The sequence below is a fragment of the Pseudonaja textilis genome, chromosome Z (assembly GCF_049901715.1).
Source record: "Pseudonaja textilis isolate UNSWEBS1 chromosome Z, rPseTex1.2, whole genome shotgun sequence".
Lineage (NCBI taxonomy): Eukaryota > Metazoa > Chordata > Lepidosauria > Squamata > Elapidae > Pseudonaja > Pseudonaja textilis.
In genome coordinates, this window is record NC_142008.1 from 121,830,203 (window position 1) to 121,856,104 (window position 25,902).

A 25,902-nucleotide genomic window follows, 5' to 3' on the forward strand; every position below is an offset into this window, starting at 1 on the left:
TCCCTCTATCCTCCTTCCAATTCCTCCTCGCCATCCTTTGGCCTCCCCTTCTTCTTCTTCCTCCTCCTCCTCCTGTTATCCATCGCTCCCTCCTCCCTCCTCCTTCTCCTCCAGGTGCGCTCCGGAGCTGTGGCGCACGGGGGCGCCCCACGCTGGCTTCTGGTGGCGGCGCCGGCGCCGGCGACAGCCGCCCTCCAGACACCAGAGGTCCCTGCTGCAGAGCCGTGGGGGGAGCCCGCCGATCTCTCTCGCCGCCGCCGCCTCCTCTTCCTCCGGGAGCGGCCGAGATGAGCAGCCCCCGAGGACGCGGGGAGCCGGCGGAGGTTGCGGGCGCTGCGGTGGCTGACGCTAGCATGGCAGAGCCCGCAGGTGGGGAGGAATGGGCTGCAGCGGGGAGGGAGGGAGGGAAGGAAAAGCGGGAAGAGGGCGAGGGATGGGTGTGTGGGGAGGGGGGATCCCCGGCACACCCCGACCCTTTCTTTCCCCAGCAGGCCGGTCCTTCTCCCCACCTTCCATCTCCCTTCCAGTCGCTGCCGCTTGGTTCGCCTCTCCGGGGTCCTTTCCATTGTCTACCCCTCCCAAAAGCACGCGTCCGTCCCCACCCTCCGGGATGGGTGGGTGGGTGAAAGAAGGAAGGAGCGGGGGGGGAGATAAACCAATATGGTGGACGGAGCTGAGACCCTTTGGCGTTCCCCTCCATCCCCGCCTGCCTCCTGTTTTAGGATGCGTCCACAAGCAGATCTGCAAGAAAGGCGGATCGTGGTTTGCGCTCAACCGGGTTTAGAAACCCACGAACAACCTTGGGGATGGGGGAGGGAGGGGGAAGGCGATCTAGAGGAGATCCTCGCTTCCTAAAATTGCGGGTGCTTTTTCTGGCATCCTTTGCCCTGCACGATAGCTTCTTTTCCCTGCTTTCAAAAGGTCAACCATGAGGGCTAGAAACTTGGCTCCAGTTGGCCCTATCTTTCAATGCTAATAAAGGCAGAACCACCATTTTGCTGTGCTGGCATTTCCTCTCCCCCTTTCCCTCCCACTCTCTTTCCCTCCCCTCTCTCTTTCCCTCCCTCTCTCTTTCCCTACCTCTCTCTTTCCCTACCTCTCTTTCCCTCCCTCTCTCTCTTTCCTGCCCCCTCTCTTTCCCTTCCTCTCTCTCTTTCCTTCCCTCTCCCTCCCTCCCTCTTTCCCTCCCCCCTCTTTCTTTCCCTCCCACTCTCTTTCCCTCTCCCTCTTTCTCTCCCTCCCTCTCTCTTCCCTCCCTCATTTCCCTCCCTCTCTCTCTTTCCCTCCCCTCTCTCTTTCCCCCTCTCTTTCCCTCTTTTCCCTCCCCTCTCTCTTTCCCTCTCCCTCTTTCCCTCCCTCTTTCCCCCCTCCTTCTCTTTCCCTCCCCTTCTCTCTTTCCCTCCTCTCTCTTTTTCCCTCTCTTTCCCTTCCTCCCTCTCTTTCCCTCCCCCTCTTTCTCTCCCTCCGTCTCTCTTCCCCTCCCTCCTTTCCCCCTCTCTCTCTTTCCCTCCCTCCCTCTCTTTCCCACCCCTCTCCCTCCCTCTCTCTTTCCCTCCCCTCTTTCTCTCCCTCCCCCTCTTTCTCTCCCTCCCTCTTTCTCTTCCCCCCTCCTTTCCTTTCCCTCCCCCTCTCTTTCCCTCCCTCTCTTTCCCTCCCCCTCTCTCTTTCCCTTCCTCTTTCCCTCCCCCTCTTTCTCTCCCTCCCTCTTTCTCTTCCCCCTCCTTTCCTTTCCCTCCCCCTCTCTTTCCCTCCCTCTCTTTCCCTCCCCCTCTCTCTTTCCCTTCCTCTTTCCCTCCCCCTCTTTCTCTCCCTCCCTCTTTCCCTCCCTCTTTCCATCCCTCTCTTTCCCTCCCTCCCTCTCTTTACCTCCCCCTCTCTCTTCCCCCCTCTCTCTTTCCCTCCTCTCTTTCCCTCCCCTCTTTCTCTCCCTCCCTCTCTTTTTCCCTCCCTCCTTTCCATCCCTCTCTCTCTTTCCCTCCCTCCCTCTCTCTTTCCCTACCCCTCTCTTTTCCTTCCTCTCTTTCTCTCCCTCCCTCTCTCTTTCCCTTCCTCCATCCTTTCCCTCCCTCCCTCTCTCTCTTTCCCTCCCCCTCTCTCTTTCCCTCCTCTCTCTCACTCCCTCTTTTCCCTCCCCCTCTCTCTTTCCTCCTCTCTCCTTCCCCTTCTCTCTTTCCCCTCTCTCTCTCTTTCCCTCTCTCTCTTTCTCTCCCTCCCTCTCTCTTCCCCCTCTCTTTCCCTCCCTCCCTCTCTCTTTCCCTCCCCCTCTCTCATTCCCTCTCTTTCCCTCCCTCTCTCTGTCTGTCTCTCTCTGTTTCTCTCTTTTTCCCTTCCTCCTCCCCTCTTTCCCTCCTCCTCCTCCCACACATCCCAAGCTTGGCTCAAGGACTGCAGGATTGAAGATGCCAGGAGATCGATCCTTGAGAATGACCCAAATGTCTGGGAAGAAGGCCAGGGTCAAAACAGAGCAAGCTTCCTCAACTGAAGATTACGCTTCCCCAAAACCCCAGCCTCCATATGCACTAGTGGGGTGGGAGATTCAAGGAGTGGATGTTGGTTGCATCTGGAAGCCATCACCCATTTTGGCTTTGTGCATTAGTATTGTGATTCACCTGTGGCCCAGTGTTTCTCAACTTTGGCCACTTTAAGATGTGTAGACTTCAATTCCCAGAATTCCCCAGGCAGTAATGGCTGGCTGAGGAATTATGGGAATTGAAGTCCACACATCTTCAGAGTAGCCAAAGTTGAGAAAGACTTGTCATGTGAGATTCTAGGTTTTATTGAAAAATGTGTGTCTAGGCTTTGCTGACTGGGGAATTCTGGGGCTTGAAGTCCATACATCTTAAAGCTGCCAAGATTGAAAAACACGGATTCTAGTCCAATTGTTACTCAGAACAAAAATCTGCCAAACCATCTTCAGGCCATTGGATCCTTGTCTTGAGACACTCCACTCACTATCCATAATCCTGCTTTTAGGCTCCCAGTGCAGTGGGCAGGCTGATCTATCACTTAACACTCTACTTTCTTCCTTGCCTTTAAACGCTCTGCTCATGCTGGCCTTTTGGTGACCAAAGGGGTTTTGAAGAGGAGGAACAACCTCTGAGATCCTTGTATCATATCATTTCCAAACTAGATCTGACCTAGATCTTTGAACTGACCTTCACAAGGCCGGGTTTCCTGATCTGCAGGGAGGAGATCTCTGAATCTTCTCTCGTTTCACTGTCTCCCCAAGAAACGTACAATGGCCAGAACTGGACACAGCCCAGATAACATTCTAAGCAAGGGAGAGTATCTTTTTAACTGCCGCATCGCATTACATCGGTTAGATGTATTGTTTGTTGGAAGGAAATTTTCCATCTGAGCCTCTCGGTGTTTATGGGTCGCGATATGCCAAGAGAAGGCCATGGCCGTGCCAGCACGCACAAATTATGCTGCTTGAGAGATGCCAACTTTCCCCAACGTGGTCCTCTCCAGATGCATGGCTTTATCCCCGGGGCTAAAAATTTGGGGAATTATAGGTAGTCCTCAGTTTATGACCACAATCGAGAGCAGAGTTTTCACTGCTAAGTGTTGCTGAGTGAGTTGTTCCCGATTTTATGAGCTTCATTGCCACGATTATTAAGTCAAATCGCTGAAGTTCTTAAGGCAGGAGTGTCAAACCTGATTTCATTGAGGACCACATCAGGGTTCTGTTTGACCTGGGGGGGGGCAGGGGATGTGGCCAGGGGGGGCGTGGCCAGCTCAACATCACTTGTGGTGGGGTGGGGGACGCCTGTGGCAGCCCAAGTGCTCTATCAGGGAAAATGGAGCTCAGGAGGGCTATGTGCAGCCTTCCTGAGCTCCGATTTCACTGGCAGAGGCACCGTGGACTAGTCCTTTGCTGTTTTCAGGGCAGCCCCATGGACCAGATATAAGCACCCCATGAGCTGGATCTGGCCCGCGAGCCTTGAGTTTGACACCCCTGTGTTAAGGGGATCTTTTTTTAAAATCCAGCTTTCTCCAATGACTTTGCTGTTTGGAAACATTGCAAACGGTGTTCTCCCCTGAGCTGTAAAGAGCATCCGGTAGTGGGTGGTGCTTCAGTCTCCTCTTGGATAGGCTGGGCTTAATTTGCAGGATGCTCTTCCTCCTCCACAGGACTCCGCCCCAACATCCCTCAGTTTTAGCTCAGCCTTTGTTGAGATAGGTGGCTTTCCAGATTGGCTGGAATAGCAGCTAAGACAAAAGAGAACAAAACATCAGGTATGCTTTTTCACTAAATTCAGGAACCCTTTTATTTTGTCATCTAGGAGTCCCAATAGCCTACGATGGTCTCTTTAAACTCTGACCGTCGTAAGCTATTGGGCAAAATAAAAGATGACAAAATAAAAGGGTTCCTGAATTTAGTGAAAAAGCAAACCTGATGTTCTCTTTCATCTTAGCTGCTATTCCGGCCAATCTGGAAAGCTACCTATCTCAACGAAGGCTGAGCTAAAACTGAGGGACATTGGGGAGGACTCCCATGGAGGAGGAAGAGCATCCTGCAAATTAAGCCCAGCCTATCCAAGAAGAGACTGAAGCACCTCCCACTACTGGATGTTCTTCACAGCTCATGGAGAACGGGCGTATCAGGTAAGTACCAATGCCCATTTTCATGACCCAGGGACATTACATCCATCATAAAGTGGCTAAATTTTGATCATGTAAACACAGGGGTGGTGTGATGGTTGTAAGGACCGATCAGAAGTCCCCCTTTTCACTGCTGTTTAACTTTGAATTGTCCCTAAACCAATAAAGGTAGTCCTGGCCTTACAACAGTTTATTCAGTGACCATTCAAAGTTACAACAACAGCCCTGAAAAAAGTGACTTAATGACCATTTTCAACCATTGCAGCATCCCCAGGGTCATGTGATCAAAACATGAATGCTTGGCAACTGGTTCATATTTATGAAAGTTGCAGTATTCTGGGATCGCGCGATCCCTTTTTGCAACCTTCTTCGTTACTAAATGGACAACTGCAATGATTCACTTAACAAATGGAGCAAAACTCACTTAAAAAATGTCCCACTTAGCAAGAAAAATGTTGGGCTCAATTGTGGTAAGTCGAGGACTATTGTGGTCCTCATCCAACTGGAACAGTGGCCCCGCAACCTTTTGGTCACCAGGGACCGGTTCCGTGGAGAGAGAGGTTTTTCCATGGACTGGAGTGGGTGTGGTTTCATGTCCTGTGGATGGGGCTTTGCTTGTTTATGCGGCCTGATTTCTGGCATGCCGTGGCCCAGTGCAGGTCCACGGACCTTGCTGGAGGGAAAATTGAACTTTAGTGGATCTCTGCTTTGAATATGCAGCGAATGTGATTTAAAATTATACAGGTAGTCTTGACCACAATTGAGCACAAAATTGAGATACATGTTCTTAAAAAAAAAATGTTTAATGATCCTCTCCTGATGTACTGCAGTGGTGGTATTCAGCCGGCTTGCATTGGTTTGGACAAACCTGCCATGGAGTGGCAGTGCAAAGGAAGTAAGAGGCTGTTTTCCCTCTTTCTTCTCCCTCTTCCTCCTCCTTCCCTCATGCAGGCTCCTCCGTTGCAGTGCAGCTCCCAGGATCCACTTTGATAGCGGTGGGGAGGGATTTAATAACCGATTTGCCCATGGTCAGGTTGGTCGTTGCGAAAGATTTGTCCCACATGTGCGGCAGTGCTGAAGGACAAGGATGGGCCACGCCTCCCATGACAGCCAACCTGACCCTGGGCGAACCAGTTGTTAAATTATTTGAATACCACCACTGATGTACTGCCTGTGTTTCTCATCTTCTACCTATCTTATATATAGGTAGTCCTTGTATTACAACAACCTTTGAGCCCAACGTTTACATTGTTAAGAGAGACATTTGTTTAGTGACTTTGGTCCCATTTTATGACTTTTCTCACCTCAGTTGTTAAGTGAATCCCTGCGATTCTTAAATTAGTAACACAGTTGTTAAGTAAATCCAGCTTCCCCATTGACTTTGCTTATCAGAAGGTCACATAAGCCCAGGACACCCGTAACCATCATAAATATAAGTTTGTTGTCAAGCCTCTGAATGTAAATCATGTGACCAGGGGGATGCTGAAACGGGTATAAGTAAAAAAAGGGGGGCATCAGTCACTTTTTTCAGTGCCATTGTAGCATTGAATGGTCATTAGATGAGCTGTTCATTAGGGTATTGATGATTTAATAGCTGACCAGCTGCTGTAATGTTGTAATACTGTAATGATGATGCAATGGTAGTAACAAGTCAGCAGGGTTATTTGACTGCTATCACTTTAAGAGGCTGTAGTATAAGAGAGGCCTTGTTGGGGCATAACTCTCCTTCCTTGTGTGCTTCCCTGCTGTAGCTAATTGCTGATTGAGTGTTTGACTTTTGCCTAGTACATGTATGTATATTCTTTTGTGTAGATAAACCACTATTTAATTATAAACCTCTGTGGGCTGTAATTGCTCCTGGGTTGTCTCACCTAGTCACACTGTGCATACTCTGACACTGTTGTAAGTTGAAGACTACCTATATATATATATACAGGAAGTATCATGCAGACATGTATCAGTCTGCTAATCTGGAACAGCAGCCTTTTAAATATATAAATATATTTTAAATATACATATTAAGGGTGTGAATAAGGTTTAGAAGGCACTACAGGTAGTCCACAACATACAACCACAATTGTGCCCAAAATTTATGTTGCTCAGTGAGAAATTGATTAAGTGAGTTTTGCCCCATTTTACAACTTTTCTCGCCACATTTGTTAAGTGAATCACTGCAGTTCTTAAATTAGTAAGCCGGTTGTTAAGTGGATCTGATTTCCTCATTGATTTTGCTTGTCAGAAGGTCGCAAAAGGAGATCACATGACCCTGGGATATTGCAAGTCATAAATATGAACCAGTTGCCAAGTGGCAGAATTTTGATCATGAGACAGCAGGAATGCTGCAATGGTTGTAAGTGAGAAAAACAATCATAAGTGACTTTTTTCAGGGCCATTGTAAGTTCAAATGGTCACTAAATGAACTACTGTAAGACAAGGACTATCTGTATTAAGTCTTTATCTGTCATCAGTGTTCTATGTTCCAGTATTTATTTATTTATTATAAATCTGGTCTCCTCTTTTTTCTTTCTTTTACCATCCCAGGAGACACTGGGGATGACTCCAGCCTCTTCTCCTGCCCTTCCTGTCACATCAACTTCAAGGACCCCTCCGAATTATCCACTCACACCACTACTTGTTTCTCAGAGCGAGCCCCCAGTTCAGCAGGACTTGCGACTACTCCCACCACTGGCCAGGAGCACTCTAGCGTTTGCTCCTCATCCTCCTCTTCCGTTGAGGTCCACCCCGAAAATTCTCCAAGCATGGATATGGAACCTGGGCCCTTGCTGACTGAGCCAAGCCAAGAGTCTGCCTCTTCCCGGCGCCCTCCTCCACCCCCCCCAACCCTGCCTCCCCCCACCACTCTCCCTACTGGGCATCTCAACATCCCTCTCATCCTGGAAGAGTTGCGTGTTCTGCAACAACGCCAACTCCATCAGATGCAGATGACGGAACAGATCTGCCGCCAGGTGTTGCTCTTGAGTTCATGGGGGCAGGTTGGGGCTCCAACTTCTACCACAGAACCTGCTTCAGTGGCATCTGCCCCGCCCAAGCCCCCTTTGCCCATCTTTTCCATCAAGACTGAGCCTGGGAGGAGCCAGGTATCTGCCTCTCCAGATGTGCCCAAGCCAGCATTCTTCCATCTCTACCACCCATTCCCTGGTGGCACCAGAGTGCCCAAAGCTGAGCAGCTCCTAGCTCCAGCCTTCCCTACAGCCACAGGCGTCTTGGCAGCCCAGTGCTTAGGAACTGCCCGGGGTCTGGAACAAGCCACATCTCCAGGACTCTTGCGACAGAAGAACGGAGGAGGTGGCGGAGGAGGAGGAGGGGGAGAACCCAACTTGGAAGGTGAGAAACCAAGTGGGCGCCACAAATGTCGTTTCTGTGGGAAGATCTTTGGCAGTGACAGCGCCCTCCAGATCCACCTACGCTCCCACACCGGCGAGCGTCCCTACAAATGTAACATCTGTGGAAACCGTTTCACCACCCGAGGCAATCTTAAGGTCCATTTTCATCGTCATCGGGAGAAGTACCCTCATGTCCAGATGAACCCTCATCCAGTCCCGGAGCATTTGGACTACGTCCTGACCACTTCGGGACTCCCTTATGGCATGTGCCTGAGAAAGCCGAGTCAGGAGAGGAACACGGGGCCCTCCCTGCGGCCGAGCGCAAGGCCCTGAGCGCCACCGAGAGTCTGAGCCTACTATCCGGCACAACTCCTTCAGGCATGGCTCAAGCTTTGCCCAGTTTCAACAAGCTGGTCCTGATGAAGGCGGTGGAAGCCAAGGGGAAGGGGGATGAGAACACCCCTCCTGAATCAGAGACAGAAGGGGCCCGTCTTCAGCTGGGGAAGCTTGTGGGGGCCTTGCCCAGCTGGGCTCTGTTGGCCAATCACTTCAAGGCAGGCCCAGCCATGGGGCCCTTTCCCTATGTCCTGGAGGCCTCTCCCTCAGAGACCTCCAAGCTCCAGCAGCTGGTGGAAAAGATTGACCGCCAAGGATCCTCGTCCTCCGCGGGAACAGCCTCTGTGGCCCCATCCACAGCTGGCTCCTCGGTGTCATCTTCTCCAGCATCTTCAGGGCCCAATCAATGTGTCATCTGCTTGAGGGTCCTCAGTTGTCCCCGAGCTCTGCAACTTCACTACGGGCAGCACGGGGGTGAACGCCCCTTCAAGTGCAAGGTCTGCGGGCGAGCCTTCTCCACTCGAGGGAACCTGAGGGCTCACTTTGTGGCCCACAAAACCAGCCCATCGGCCCGAGCACAAAACTCTTGTCCCATCTGCCAGAAGAAGTTCACCAATGCCGTGAGCCTCCAACAGCATGTCAGAATGCACCTGGGTGGGCAGATCCCCAACGGAGCTCTCCTGCCTGAGACTTCAGCCCCAGAGGGGGCCCCATTGGGAGAAGGTGAGAAGCCACAGGAGCAGCCACCTATCCCCCAGGAGGAGGAGCTGTCAGAGGAGGAGGAGGAAGAGGAAGAAGAGGAGCCCACTGATGAAGACTCGGTGGAAAGCATTGGAGAAAAGGCAGAGCAGGTATCCAGTCCTGAAGGTCTGGGTCCTCCCAAAGAAGGGGAGGAAATGGAGCAGCCTGAGGGGGAAGAGGGAGGACCCAGAGTACTCTCCTCCTCCCCACTGGGGCCCCAAAGTCCTCTCTGCCCCTTGAAGGATGAGGAAGAGAAGGCCGATATGGAAAAAGAGGATGGTGGAATTGCCCCGGTGGAAGAAGAATCAGAGAAGGACAAAGGAGGTGCTGGAGAAGGTCCATCCGAGAAGCAGCAGCATCAGGGCAGCCAAGCCACAGAGGAACCAGTGCTGATCTGTGGGATTTGCAAACAGCCCTTCACCAACAGGGCAGCCTTGCGCAAACATGCGATGACTGCCCATCCCCAGGTAAGAAATGAAGACAGTGGGATAGGGCAGTGGTCCCCAACCTTTTTTGTGCCGCGGCCCAGTACCAGCATCAGCATGCATGGCAAGGCGAGCCGAGCGACCAGCCAGCCAGCCGTCCCCCGCTTCTCCCCGCCACCTTCAACTCCTCCTTTGTACCTGTGTCGATGGGTTTCGCGACGGCTTCGGGACGGTCACTCGGCTCGCCTTGCCATGTGTGCTGAAAGAATCTTCGCGCCTTAGTTTTGTTTGAAGCCGGCCCCTCCCCCGATGAAACTAAGGCGCGAGGATTCTTTCAGCACCCAAACGCTGCTTTCTACCCGGAAAAGCTCACCAGAAGCACTTTTTCATCAAAACAAGATGGCGGCGCCCAGCAAACCGGCGGCCCGGTAGAAATTGTTCCACGGACCGGGACCGGTCCCCGGACCGGTGGTTGGGGACCCCTGGGATAGGAGACATCTGGCTTCCTCTTGTAGTCTTGGATAGGAAAGCATCTTCCCTAGTGTGCTGTCTGTCGCCCTCTAGAGGGGACCTTGGGATAGGCAAGGCTACATTCTTCCTATGGATTATCTCATTTTTCTTTGAAGACATTTCACTCTCATCCAAGAAGTTTCTTCAGCTCAAATATGAAGATGCTTCTTGGATGAGAAGCAAAACGTCTTCAAAGAAAAACCAGAAAGTCCAGCTGCCTCTTGAGAAAGAACCTTTGGGACGACCATGACCTGGATGACTGAGAATCTCTATAGATTCTCCTATGGATGTTCTCCAGATGTGTGGTGCCACAACTCTCCTATGGTCTGCAGTTCAGCAGGATGAGACCTTCATAACTTTTGTGTTGGGTGGACCAACCTTCCCTAACCTGGTGCTCTGTAGTCTCCACCACCCTCAGTGTAATGGGGAGAATAGGTTCTGTAGATGGAAACAGAATTGGTTGGCCTCTTGATGAGAGACTAATAGGGAATTGAGAACTGTAGATAGGGAAGTCAAAAAATTGGATAGACCACTTCCATGCTGTTCCTGAGGAAACTCCTAGAAGTCCTACACCATCTTTTACTCTTGTGCCATTTCTGATTATGGGCAAAAATTTAATTGTCCTATACTGCAACGTCCTAGGTTCCTCGCTTGAAAGCTATATCCTGCCTTGAAATATTTCTCCAGAAATCCCAAATATTTTGCTGCTGTACATTACAGGTAGTCCTTGATTTACAACAACCATTGAGCCTAAAATTTATGTTGCCATGGAAGACAGTTGTTAAGAGAGTTTTGCCCCATTTTACAGTGAAGTGAAATCCTGAGGTTAGTTACTAATACTGTCCCATGGTTGTTACTGTGTTAGAAGCACAGTAAGTAAGTTAGTAACACTATTGTTAAATGAATCTGGCTTCCCCATTGACTTTGCTTGTTAGAAGATTGCAAAAGGTGATCATGTGACCTGGGACATTGTAACCGTCATAAATATGACCTAGTTGCCAAGCATCTGAATTTTGATCATGTGAACATGGGGATGCTGCAACAGTTCTAAGTGTCAAAAATAGTCGTAGCCACTTTTTCAGTGCCGTTGTAACTTTGAACAGTCATTAAACAATTGGTTGTAAGTTGAGGACCACTGGGTAGGCTTTATCTCATGATCATTTGGAAATTCTCAGTCGTCCAGGTGATGATTGTCCCGAAGGTGCCTTTTCAATAGGCAACTGGACTTTTCTTATTTTTTTTCTTTGAAGACGTTTCACTTCTCATCCAAGAAGCTTCTTCAGCTCTGACTGGATGGTTGGGAATGAAAGGATTTATTCTCCTTGCTGGTCATTTGCATCTTTTTAGAGAGTCATTTAGGCCACCTGGAGATTTATCACTTCATCTCTCATTATTAAGATAAAGACCAGACCTCGCTCATACCGGAGTGAATAACAGAAAAGCATGCTTGTACTTTCATGTCCAGTTTCTCTTTGAATTTTGGTACAACCATGCTTTCCTCACACAGTTTTCCTCTGTGCACAAGTCTGGCTTCAGAAGAAATTTGGATGCTGGTAATTGTAGAGAAGCATGGATTATCCCATTCTGCCCAAATTTCAACTCTCAAGTTGTTAATGGAAGGTTGACACTGTTTTGTATAATCATCTTTTTTTAAAAAAATTAACTTTATTGAATTTTTATTACATTAAAAGCATAAAAAATATATCACTCAATAACAGCTATATGTGGTGCTTATCATATAACAATTTGTACAATATTTACAGGTATTAATTTGTACATAATTATATTCTTATTCTGTCTATCTTCTATATTTAATAATTACCTATCCTTAATCTGCCTCCGATCTATCCAGCTATACCATTGTTCCCATACCTTATAAAATATTGAAGCTTCTTTATCTTTTAAACTCAGCGTTAATTTATCCATTTCAGGACAATTCATAACTTTTTGTATAAACAGTTCCTCTACAGGTGTATATGGCTGTTTCCAACATTGGGCAAAGGCGATCCTGGCAGTAGTCAATATATGTAATAATAAGTATTTTGTGCTCTTTACGTATTTTTTTTAAGATCCCCAATATAACCATCCTTTGAAGTGGAGGCCACTGTCAACAATTTCAAAAGTTCTGCTTCCTGTCTTGGTGAATCTGGTTGTAACTCTTCACAGATAATCCTTGACTTACGACTTTAATGATTGCTCAAAAGTTACAACAGTATTGAAAATAGTAATTTACATCTGGTCCTGCACTTATGTCCTCACAGTCACCTGATCATGATTTAGCTGTGTTGTAATGACGAGGCAATCAAGTTGTTTGATCATGAACAATTGAATCATGATGATCTTTATTGGAGTCTAGTCTTGCATTTATACACATTTTTAGTTATCCTCCATCACTGGTTAACTTTGGTTACTGCTTAACTTTCGTTACTGTTAGCATAGTAATCCATACAATTAATTATCTCTAGTTAAAGTCTAACATATGTTTACTTCCTCTCTCTAATCCTCCTTTAGATTAGTGACTTTGTTTACCTGAGTTGTATTTGCTTGGAAACATTCTTTATCTGAGGTTAGCCCTCCGATATTGGAACATTCCTGCAGTTACAACTCTACATATCCTCGTTTTTTATTTTAAATGGAGGATTCAAAGATTTATGAATGTATCACAATTGTAGAGGGTTAAGAGAGGGGGAAGCAGGATGAAACAATGCGAATAAATTTGGAATAAATTGAATAAAACAACAGGTTGCAATTAGTACAATAATAATAATTATAGCATAAAAGAAAAACTGTCTGAGCCAAAACCAATCAGGGAGCCAATTGGTTAGCCACTCAAAAGGTGAGTAATGAGCATGGATATTATTTTGAATGTATGATTGTAAATTGGCAAGCTCATCCTCAATAGTTTTATTCAAAGAATGAAAATGCACAGCACATCCACGGTTTCCAACTAACATACAGAACCCTCCCTGACGGGCTAAAAGATAGTCTATGGCAAAACACTGCTGTAAGACATCTTGATTTAAGTCTTCTATTTCATGCTGCAAATCACAAATAATAGCAGCGGTAGCATTGATGGATTTTTCAAGTCTGCAGGTGAGACCAAGAATAGATCGTCTGTTTTCTTGAGCAATTATGCCAGGATAAGAGCCTAGGACTCCTGTAATGGCCCCTGCCAATGCACGGCCAAATGTAGAACCAGAAGACAATTCTGTGTCAATAATGACTTCATCATTACATGTAGGCCCCAGAGAGGAACACCGCTGTCGAGTTGATGGGTGTTATGTCTGTGGAACTGGTTGGGGTCCCCAACCAGGTCCGCTGTTTGAGCGGGAGCACCAGCAGCTCCCATTGGTTGGCTCCGTTTGACAGTCGGCTATATAAGCCGGCTGTCGAGCAGAGCCAGCCGTTGTCGCCCGCTGGTCTGCAAGTTAGCAAGCAGACGCGACAACCCTTTATTCCTTGCAATAAAGCCTGTTAGTTGTACGCTCTGGTCTCATGCCTCTTCCTTACCATCGCTCTACAACAATGGGAGTGTAACTATTTGAACAGGTAGAGTAAAATAACCTATAGTTGCACATTGATAATTCTGAGGATGAACATTAGTAGCATATTTATCAAAAAAGAACCACATATTAGGGTCTTAAGTTGCCAACCAGCGCATATCGATCCTGTATTAGATTGATCAGAGGCATTAAAAATAGGAAAATTGTCAGGATACATATCAGGAGCTATATTAATTCCATGCAAAGAAGAATTAAAGGTACCTGACAACCAATAGTAGTCAGAACAATAACTATAATTCCCTAGCTTTTTTAATATGTGCTGAGCAGCATCATAATCAGACCAATTATGAAGCCAAGTGTGTTTAGCAAGACAACAGAAACACAGACCCCTTGTAAATTGACTAACTTTCAAGTAACGCCAACGGACAAAATCCAATTGCATAGGGGGTGTAGAAAATAGCCAGGAGTGTGAAATAGATTGTAGCTGTGAGACAATAAATGTAGAAGACATGATCAAGTTAGGGGTAAAAGAAATTTGACCAAATGCCATTGGGTCTCATAGTATAAAGTAATATTTGTGCCATGGGTCATAAATATTTATTGGGCATGACAAACCCACAAATTAGGGTTAAGATGAACCACAGAAGTGTCATTTTGAGCAGAAACACCATTAACCATAAACAAGAAAATACAAAGTAAAATGGTAACAGAGTTAGCAGTAATAATAGCAAAAACAGCAGCAACAAGGTTTTCAGGAGTCTGAGGTAATAAGGCCTGTTGCAGTTGTTGTTGAGCTTGATATGTAATAGATTTAACCTGGCCCCAAGTGATGGGTTGCGGACGCGTCGACCTTGGAAGACGGACTTCTGTGTTCAGATGAAGATTGAAATCTGGAATCGGGTTGTGAAGGCCTGGTGCCATGTCATGATACGGACAATCTTCCGTGGCGGCGTAACCACGACCCCAGGTGATCAGTGGTGTAGGGCCTTTTCAGGTTGGATCTGGAGCTTGGCGATACTTTACCAAAGGCCTTGCTAAAGATTCAGTAGTTCGAAAATGCAAATTAACAGGTGAGTCTGCAAGAGAATCTAAAAAGGTTAAATAATTCCAAGTATATAATGCTACAGCAATGAGATTTTGAATCTTTCGCAGATGGTAAGGGCCAGACTCAGTTTGTAATTGTTTCTGAAGCAATGCCTTAAAAGTACGATGAGCTCACTCAACTATAGCTTGACCATGAGAGTTGTAAGGAATTCCATGCACTAAAGTAACATTCCATTTCTGACAAAAGGTTTGAAATTCCTTACTAATATAAACGGGGCAGTTGTCAGTTTTAAACTGAGAAGGCCGACCCATTACAGCAAAAGAGGATAGGCAATGAGAAATAACATCTGAAATACGTTCAAGTTTTGAAGCAGTAACCCAAAGGAAGTGTGAATGAGTGTCAATAGACGTATGAAGATAACAGTATGGCTTAAAGGTTGAAAATAGAGTTATATCCATTTGCCAAATTTGATTAGCTTGGGTTCCTCGTGGGTTGACACCTACCGGAAAGGGAACTGTCAGTTGCTGACAAGCTGGACAGCATGGACAATATCCCAGGCTTGAGATAATGAAATTTTAAATTGCTTTGCAAACGATTTGGCATTTTGATGGAAATAAGAATGGCTATCAACAGGATCAACAAACAAAGACACAACATCCTTTAAGGATTCATCTGCCTTCTGATTTCTTTCAGTCAAGGCATTAGTAAAGGGAGTATGACTCGGAATGTATTCTACATACAAAGAATACAAGCGAGTTTCCAAACTATTCTTTAAAGATAAAAACAAGGATAACAAATTCTTATCCAAAGAGAGAGCACAATAAGAAAAAGGAAGAGTTAACATAGCTAAATACACATATTGAGTATCAACGATCAAGTTAATAGGTTCGTCATTGAACAATCGTAAAGCCAAAATCACAGCAGCCAGCTCAGCACGTTGAGCTGAAGTCTGCGTGGCAGTAAATTTAGAATACCATTGTTGTTGAATCTTCCAGACAACCACACCCCTTGTAGGTGATCCATCAGTAAAGACTGTAAGAGCTTTAGAAATAGGATTTTGCACAAAAATGGAAGAAAAGGCCAGATTTAAAGTAGTAGTAACCACTATTCTAGGATCCTTGGGTAAAGAATATAACAAGTTTCCCACATATTAAGAAAAGGCTATCTGATATGATTCTGAAATCATCATCAAATGCTCATGTTCAACTTTTGTATGAGTGAAAGCTATGCTAATGAGATCCTGTCCTGTAAGATGTAGTAGAAGGTTCTATATGACCAGCAGCCAATTGCTCTTGAACCAATTGTTGTAAAGCAGTGAGTTTTTCTCTTGGTAATGGCCATTGTTCCACCCAAACCAGTGTAGAACAGAGCCATTTAAGAGGAAGAGCCATCATCAAGAATCAAATGGGCATTAAGAAGAGAAAGGATATCACAGCCCCAAGTATTGGTATGAATATCTAGAATGTATGGTTGTAGGAAAAAGGACTTACCAGCAGATGTTGTAACATTAATTTCTTGAACACTCTGCCAAGCAGCTTTAGAACCTCCTATTCCCCACAATGAAGAAACTCTCGTTTTTGGCCACTGTACTGGCCACTGTAAAGAGGAGATGACAGTAACATCAGCTCCAGTATCCAATAACCCTTGAAATGGTTGTTTATTAGGGAAGAGCGTTAACAAAGGACGAGAGGAGTTCAGCTGATGAAGTAAGCCTACAGATAAAGAAGTTGATCCAAATCCTGCATCCCCATGATTACCTATACCAGGAGATGGATTTTCATATGGAAGAAGAAGCAATTGAACAACAGAAGAATTACAAGGAAGAACTTGAGGAAGATTCACCCAAATCTGAATCACGAGGATACCAGTGTAATCTGAATCTATTACCCCAGGCACAACAAAACAGCCCTTTTTGTGTGCAGAAGAATGAGGCAAAATTAAGCCAACTAATCCCGAAGAAAGAGGACCGTTAAATTGAGATGGAACTATTTTAACTTCCATGGGAAATTTAAACTCAATTTCCTTTTTAGTGATTAAATCGGTCCCAGTGCTACCAGCTGTGGCTGGAGAGGAGTGAGAGAGACTGCTGGAGGAGTCAGAGTGATGGGAAAGGCACACTTTGGATTCTGGGTGGGTGCCACACCTATTGGCAAGTTTCCCGACCAAAACCAACATTGATTGGCCCAATGAAATCCCTTTATGCAAATAGGGCACTTCTTAGAAGGACGATTCTGAGGCATAGAAGGTGTAGAATGACAGTCCTTCTGAAAGTGGCCAGGCTTCTTACACTTAAAACAGTTACCAATTGGTCGCTGTCCTTTCTGAATAGCAGCTGCTAACATATGCATTTTATAAGTTTGTGATCCAATATCCTGGCAGACTCGCAGCATATCTGTCAGAGTATAATGAGCAGTAGCCTTTAACGGCTGTAAAGCTCTTTTACAATCTGCATTAGCATTTTCAATAGCTAACTGGCGAAGAAGTTCACCAGCAGCTTCCTGATGATCAAACTGCTGTCTAATTGCTTTGGACAGACACTCAACAAAGTCAGCATAAGGCTCATTGGCATTCTGTCGAATGTTTGAAAAATTTGCTCTAGGTTCTCCAGCTTGGGGTACCTTAAGAAAAGCATGAAAGGCACATTCAAAAACAATAGTTAACGTAGCTGGAGGAAGAACAACTTGAGTAGGAATTGTACCAAATGGTCCAGAATCAAATAGCTGCTCAACTGTATATGCTCCTTCCCCTCCTAAAACAGCAGCTTGAGCATGTCTCATATATTCACTCTCCTTGCATGGATGTTAAGATCATGCGAAATATTTGCTTCCAATCTTCAGGGATCATTGTATAACCATTTTTTATTCCTTCTACAAGTCCTCTTGTAAAATTACCACTAATCCCATAGTCTGTAACTGCCTTTTTTAACTCTCTTAAGATCTGATAAGGGAGACCCTCCCATTCTGCTACTTGCAGTCCAAGCTGTGGCCCCTGACCAGGACGATGTTGTACTGGACAAACAGACAGTAATTCTGCAAGTTCTGTTCCTGAGACAGAGGCATCCCTTTTACAAGTCTCTACCATTTTCTGAAAAGAAGACTGAACAATAGAGTCAGGAGGCTTTTGCCCTGTATCTGCAGGAGCTGAGGGAATTGAAGACATATATTCAGGTGAAGAAGGGTGACAAATGACAGCATTAGTATAATGTGAAGGTGGAGGTGTTAAAAAAGAAAGTTCATTGTGACCAAATTTTTCAATTGCATGCCTACATAAATGCCACACATGCAAAACTTCTATTTTTGCTTGAGGTTCAGTATTCAATGTTTTCCCAATACGTTCCCAATCAGTTAATTTTAAAGACCCCTTTTCTGGGTACCATAGGCACTGAGCTGCAATCTCCTGGACCAGCCTTAAGAGATTTCTCTGTGGTACCTCAGTATTATTTTTCTTCAACGAACATCATCTACATGCTTCCTTTGGTCCTCAGAAAGCGAAGACCCCATACTTACAGAAACCAAAAGGTTGAAGAAACCACAAAGGGTTGAAGGTGCACCAAATCCTTGCCGGACGAAGTAAGAGGGTCCCTGTTCAGGCCCCACTTGTTGTAATGACGAGGCAGTCGAGTTGTTTGATCATGAACAACTGAATCATGATGATCTTTATTGAAGTCTAGTCTTGCATTTATACACATTTTTAGTTAACCTCCATCACTGGTTAACTTTGGTTACTGTTTAACTTTCGTTACTGTTTAGCACAGTAATCCATACAATTAATTATCTCTAGTTAAAGTCTAACATATGTTTACTTCCTCTCTCTAATCCTCCTTTAGATTAGTGACTTTGTTTACCTGAGTTGTATTTGCTTGGAAACATTCTTTATCTGAGGTTTGCCATCTGAGATTGGAACGTTTCTGCAATTACAGCTCTACATAGCTGCTTCTCACCCTTTATGGACAAGTAATCCTCAACTTACAACAATTCACTTAGTTACCATTCCAAGTTACAGTGGCACTGAAAAAAGTGAGTTATGACCATTTTTCATACTAGTGGCCGTTTCAGCATCCCCATGGTCACGTGATTTACATTTGGATGCTTGACAATGGACTCACATTTATGATGATTATAGTGTCCCGGGATTATGTGACCCCCTTTTCGACCTTCTGACAAGCAAAGTCAATGGGGAAACCAGATTCACTTAACAACCATGTTGCTAATTTAACAACTGCAGTGATTCATTTAACAAATGCAAAAATAGTCGTAAAATGGGGCAAAGCTCACTTAACAAATTTTTCACTAGGCAACATAAATTTTGGGCTAAATTGTGGTCATAAGTTGAAGACTACCTGTATTTATGATCATTCCAGGATCCTGGTGTTCACATGATCGCCATTTGCAACCTTCCCAGCTAGCTTTTGATAATAAAGTCAATGAAGGAAGCCAGATTTGCAAAAAAGGGTTGCAAATTCAGGCACAATTCACTTAAACGACTGCATCATTTATCAACAGAAGGTCCAGTTCCAATTGAGGTCATAAGTTGAGGACTACCTGTATTGAAACAGTCTTGGCATATGGAAAGTGCTCTTTTGTCTCTAAACATTCCTAAATGTTGTCCCTTTTGAGGAATAGACAACTTCAGGACACCCTGATGGACTTTTTAGTTCCCATTGTTCTTGTTTTTCAACCACTAAATCGTGCCCTACTCTCTGCAACCCCATGAACCATAACACACCCCTCCCCAGTCCTCCATTGTCTCCTGAAGTTTGCCAAAATTCATATTGCATTGATTGCATTATCTAACCCTCTCATACTCTGCTGTCCCCTTCTCCCTTTGCCTTCCATCTTTTCCAACTGTCAGGGTCTTCCAATGAATCATGTCTTCTCATTTGGCAGCCAAAGTATTTGATGACATCCCATAGTTCCTAAATTGGAAGAAAATATTGAGTATTCCTCCTTTGGTTTTTACCACCATATCCATACCTCCCTTTTCCTTCTCCTGCTTTTTTTTTTCTCCAAAGGTTCATCTCGGGAGCCATGTTTGGAGCAATAACCAGGCGCGGCGGGGACGGCACCTGCCTCAGGAAGGGCCCCTGCCGGTGCTCACCGGGGGCCAAGTCAAGCTGCAGGACTTCCTGGGACGAGACATCCCAGCCCAACTGGTGGGGGTGGGTCCCCTTTCCTTCTGGAATCAGTACACCGCCTTTGTCTCTGGGGGCCTGCCCACCAAGCCTACCCACAGCACAGCAGCTTCTGTTGTTTCATCTTCTTCCTCTTCTTCCCCCAACGTGGCCACACAAAGCCTCTTTGGATCGAGCAACGTGCCTGGGAAGGTGGTCCCTGCGGAGTCCAAGGAAAACCCTCCAGTGACCAACTTGCTGCTCCTTTCCCCACCAGCAGCTCCCGTTTTGGAAACGGTTCCTGAGAACCAAGGAAAGGGGGAAAAGTAACCCAGCTTCTACTGAGTAAGGTGGTAGTGGGGGGTTATGAAGATTGCGAGAAATGGGCTCTGGCCAAAATGATGAGATTGGAGTTGTACTTTGCCAGCATGTCTGTGTGTTTATATCAAAATGTTTGGATAGTGGGTGATATTGAAAGCTAGCTCAAACATTCATTACTAATAAACAGTCTCACTTTGGGTCTGTTTCATTTTATTTGGCTGGGTAGGGTAGGGTAGAGTAGACTAGAATAGAATAGGATAGAATAGAATAGAACAGAATAGAATAGAAGAGTTGAAGAGACCTGGGAGGTCTTCTAGTCCAACCCCATTCAAGCAGGAAACCCTACACCATTTCAGACAAATGGTTGTCTAATCTCTTCTTTAAAATGTCCAGTGTTGGAGAATTTGCAGCTTCTGGAGGCAAGTTGTTCTTCACTAATATCACATGTGTATTAATCATATGGGATTCTAATGAAAAGTTTAACTTGATGCATAAAAGTAAATCAGGTCAGTATTTACAGGTTTTGTTATATTTTTGGATTCAGAGAGGGAATCTGTGAAGATCCACGACCTGGTCTCAAGTTGGGCATCTGTGATTTGAAAGAGGGCTTCAGATTCAACTAAGTGGTGGTATTTGATTGATTGGACAAACCAGAGAAGGCTGGATCCTATTAATACCAGGATGGGAGACCACAAAGAGATCCTAAAGTTAGACGCTAGATTATGAAGTCAAAATAACAATAAAAATCCTACTGGCAAAATGTTTCCAAAAAAACTATATGGTTTGGGAATTGGCCTTGATTTGAGGAAGTCTTTATTTTTATAATAAAAAAAAGTCATAGTTGGAGTTGCAAGGCCGGAAGAATTGAGAACCTGAAACCTACTTGTTTCCTATAACTATATCCCTCTCTTTTTCTGTTCCAGAGTGATCTACTCAAGAGGGACCAAGTGTGCGGCAGCAATTAAACCTTATATCTGATGATGCAAATTGATATGGTTCCAATATAATTTAGCGTTTTACTTTTAACGTAGTTTGGAGCTCCATTGGCCAAAAGGCAGGATCCTGACCCGAGGCAGGGAAGGATGGTCCCTGCCTTATACTTTTGATTTTTTTTTTAAAGAAATTTCCCTCTCATGTAGAACAGGACACCAAATGGCCTCAGCCGAAGAATTTATTCCCTCAATAAAATAAATTTGAAAGAATTATTGAGTCTGTGGGTTTTCTTTCTGGCCACAGGGAAAGGAAGTCCCTTTATTTTGAATTCTGATTTCCTTTGGGAAGGAAAATCAGCTTCATGCATGATCTGAATTCATTACAAATTCTGGTTTGGCAAAAGGCGGGTGAAAGGGAATTGGAAGATGCCACTATGAAATGTCAGGATTCTGGCAGTTACTCTAATTATTTTGGGGGTTTTCTCAAAGGAGCTTTATCAAAAGGCAATTGGAATATTTTTTCTTTGAGAAAGAAGAAGAAGACGGTTTACTTCTCATCCAAGAAGCTTCACCTATTCTGGTCAGAACCGATGAAGCTTCTTGGATGGGAAGTGAAACATCTTCCTCAAAGAAAAAAACAGGTCCAGTTGCCTTTTAAAAAGTATGAAACAACCATGACCTGAATGATTGAGAATTTCCACAATTATTTTCTGTTTTTATTTTTAACAGCGGCCAGATTCTTTTGTGTAGTTTTTTAGAGAAAATAATAGAAACCACCACAAGTAAAACATGGAAAAACATGGAGAAAATAAAAAAATAAAGAACAAATGAAGTCACCCAGGATTCTAAACAATGTCAAGGAATTTTTAGTTTTCTGGTATAGCTTTAATCAATTATGATCAATTGAACTAGCATTTTCAATAATGCTTGCTATTAAGCTTAAGTAAAACGAAATAGTGAGAACTGTAGCCAAATCGTTATCAAGGCAGTTTGGCTTAGTGATTAAGGCAGCAGGCTAAAAATTGTTGAGATCATGAGTTCAAATGCTGAATTAACTATGAAAGCCAGCTTGGGTAACTTTGGGCCAGTTACTTCTTCTCTCAGCCCAACCCACTTCATGGGATGGCTGTAAGAAAGGTGGCTTATTGAGTTATTTGTAAAAATAAAGGTGGGATGCAAATAAACACGTTACTCCATATAATTGCAAGCTATGAGTACAAATTGAGAATCCCTTCTGCTTTAAATAGCCTATGAAACTGAGGTACTTGTTCCATACTAGCAGGCTTGAAGACCTGCATTCCTATTGGTCCGGAAAAGTCGGGCCGTGATTGGACGAGATAAAGCACTTGTGATTGGTTCGTAAGGGGCTTTCCGCGATTGGGTAAAACCAAGCGTGGCAAGCTCAAAAGTCTGTCATTGGCGGCCTAGCCGTGGCCAGCTCTATAAAAAGAGCTGCCGCAGCTACGGTTGTTGTCTCAGAATCTGTTCGCTAAATAAAGAGCTGTTGTTCACTACTCGTGCCTCGCCTCTCTATGGGACCCACCGACCAGACTTAACACTGGCGACGAGGGTGGGATTCTGAGACAACAAGTCTAATCAGCACGTGGCAAATAGCACAGAGACGACCAGCGAAATGGCCAGCAGCGCTGCGCCACCCGCACCATTTAACCCAGCCAGCGAGGACTGGGAGTCCTACATTGATCGTTTCCAAATGTTTTTGGAATCCAACAACTTAAAAGATGCTACCAGCAGCAAAAAACGAGTGGTCTTTTTAACGTATTGTGGACCCGCCATTTTTAAAATGGCCAAGGCACTCGCAAAGCCCGCAGACGTCAAGACAATGGAGTGGGATACCCTAGCTCCCATCCTCCGGAACCACTACGCTCCAGCTGTACCAACTCTCATCCGAAGGCATGATTTCTATCAGCGGGATCAGCGCGAGGGTGAGAGCATCAGAGAGTTCGTAGCAGACCTAAGAGACTTAGGGGGTTTGTGCGGATTCGCTAATTTGGATGAGGCCATGCGTGACCAGGTTGTCCTCGGCCTAAAAGACTTGGTTGATGGCCAAGGGTGACATCTTCCTCACCGACGCCATAGCTGAAGCCACTGCAGCTAAAGCTACCCGTAAATCAGCGGTGTGAATGCGGCGTTCAAACGGAACCAACCACCAATCAACCAGCGAGGCGACTACCACACCAGAGAAACTCGCAGCTTCCACCCACCATGGTGACATCGAATCCCCTTCTGACAGTGAAGAGGAAGAAATTCACCAGACTTCAATTGGAATGCAAGCAGCGAGACCGGCACAGTCGTAAGTTGGGATACCAATGTGCCAGCTGTGGAGGGAATCACCCACATTCTGAATGCAAGTTCCTGGACGCTGTTGTGCCGTTTTTGTGAAAAGCGAGGGCATATTGACAAAGTATGCTGCAACAAAAGAAATTTCAGCCCCCGGCGTCAGAGAAACAGCCCGAGAAGATGAGATGGCACCCCCACCAAAAACCGGGACCGCCTGACTGACAACCGATGGAGCCAGGACAGCCAACCCAAGAAATTCATCGATACACCAAGAAGAGAAGAAACGCACCAAACAGTCATCATCGGTCATGCTTCATCAATAGACGCACGGAAGATACGTGTTGAGGTCACCATCGAGAACCAACCATGCACCATGGAAGTTGACTCTGGCTCCTACCTCTCTATGGTCTCCTAGCGGACCATAAAGCGTCTAATACCCAGAATACGCCGCCAAGAGCTAAGCGACCAGAAACTAATCTTGAGAGACTATCAAGGTAACTGCATCCCGGTCGCTGGTACAGGACACTTCCAGATTTCCTTCAAAAACCACATCTCCATCCTACCACTCACAATCATTGATAAGGCCCGCCCCAGCCTACTCGGGTTGCAATGGTTCGCACCGCTGGGAATCGAGATGGCAGGCATCAACCACACAGATGATGAAGACTGGGAAGCGACACTCGTACGGGACTTCCAAGAGGTCTTCGATGACACTTTAGGTAAGTACAAGGGGTCCCCAATCTCCTTTAAACTTAGCCCTGACATCGCTCCCATCTGCCTCAAACCGCGTTGAGTGCCATTTGCACTCAAACCTAACATAGATGAGCAATTAAATAAGCTCATAGTGCAAGGTGTACTAGAACCTATCGACCATGCCCGATGGGAAACACCAATTGTCACCCACATCAAACCAGATGGCTCCCCGAGAATTTGTGGAGACTACAAGGCCACCCTCAACCATGCTCTGCAGCAAAGCGCCTACCCCGTGCCAGTAGTCCAGCATCTCCTACACTCACTGAGGGGTGGCAGAATCTTTGCAAAGCTCGACCTGGCACAAGCCTATCAACAACTGCCGGTCGATGCTGAAACTGCTGAGGCTCAAACTATCGTGACACATCGAGGGGCATTCAAATGCAACCGACTCCAATTTGGAGTCAGCGTCGCACCGGGGGTTTTCCAGAGCCTAATGGAAAGACTGCTGCATGGAATTAAAGGAGTCGTACCCTATTTCGATGACGTTTTAGTAGCAGCCCCCACTAAAAAGCAATTGGAAAAACGACTCAGGGCAGTCCTACAAAAATTTAAAGACTCCGGCCTCAAAGTAAAAAAAGAAAAGTGTCAATTATGTACCGAAAGGGTTGAATTCCTCGGATACCTTCTTAACAAAAAGGGAATTCACCCCACCAACAAAAAACTAAAAGCCATCAAAGAAGCCCTTAGACCAAAAAACAAAACGGACCTCCAAGCATTCCTTGGACTCATTAATTTCTATAATATTTTCCTACCCCAGAAAGTGACTGTCGCGGAACTCTTGCATAGACTCCTTGACAAAAAGGCTTCCTGGATATGGGGACGGCGAGAGGAACACGCTTTTCGACAAATAAAAAACCTTTTTACTTCAGACGCAGTCCTCATTCAATACAATGAAACCCTACCACTGACTGTTACATGCAACGCATCTCCCTTTGGTGTTGGCACAATCTTAAGCCACACTTTGCCAAATGGAACAGAGGCTCCCATTTCATTTTTTTTCCAGAACCCAGTCCAAGCCGGAAAGGAACTACAGCCAGCTGGAAAAAGAAGCCCTCGCCATCGTTTCTGCGGTAAAAAGATTCCACGAATACATTTATGGTAGGACATTTTCAATTATTACAGACCATAAACCCCTACTTGGCATTTTGGCAGGTAACAAACCCACTCCACACATCCTGTCACCTAGAATGACAAGATGGTCTGAATTTCTTGCCGCTTATAATTACCAATTAATACATTGACCAGGCAAGACTATCTCACACGCTGATGCTTTAAGCCGATCCCCCCTACCAGACGTGCAAGACGACCCAGCACCCACATTACCAATTTTACAAATAGAAACAGTATCCACGCCACCATTGACCGCGCAAGACATTGCCCATGAAACAAAAAAGGACAAACGTTTGGCGCGAGTTCTCAGCTGGGTGGAGAGGGGCTGGCCAGAAAGCGAGAAAAATGAACTCTTCAAACCGTTTAAAAATTGACAAACCGAATGTTTTTCACAAAGGGGTTGTATTTTGTGGGGAGACCGGGTGGTAATACCGGAAACATTGCAGAAAAAAGTTTTAGATTTGCTTCATGATGGGCACCCAGGCATTGTACGCATGAAAGCCTTGGCCAGGAGCTATGCTTGGTGGCCAGGCATGGACAAGCAAATTGAAACCCGGGTCGCCGCTTGTAACAGATGCCAAGAGACTCGCTCGGGTCCCCCAAAAGCCCCACCATTAGAATGGGAGACACCCAGAGGCCCGTGGTCACGCATCCATATTGACTTTGCAGGGCCAACCAAGGGGCATACCTTTTTAATCACCGTTGACGCTTACTCAAATTGGCTCAAAGTGAGCAAAATGAAAACAACCACCACAGAAGCTGTCATCAAGAAATTAAATAAACTTTTCTCCACGCATGGTCTGCCAGATGTGATAGTATCTGACAATGGACCCCAGTTTACCGCATTGGCTTTCAAGCAACACTTGGCA

General features: G+C 45.6%; 1 protein-coding gene across 1 annotated transcript; it reads left to right on the forward strand.

Annotated features, from left to right (window-relative positions):
* Positions 1-217: 217 nt before the first annotated feature.
* LOC113449454 (sal-like protein 2) lies at positions 218-21,142 on the forward strand. Its single transcript, XM_026720560.2, is given in 5 exon segments — positions 218-369; positions 7,147-8,214; positions 8,217-9,493; positions 19,521-19,964; positions 20,864-21,142. Coding segments are annotated over 4 exon segments (2,856 nt in total). The 5' UTR covers positions 218-287; the 3' UTR covers positions 19,950-19,964; positions 20,864-21,142.
* The last annotated feature ends 4,760 nt before the right edge of the window (positions 21,143-25,902 follow it).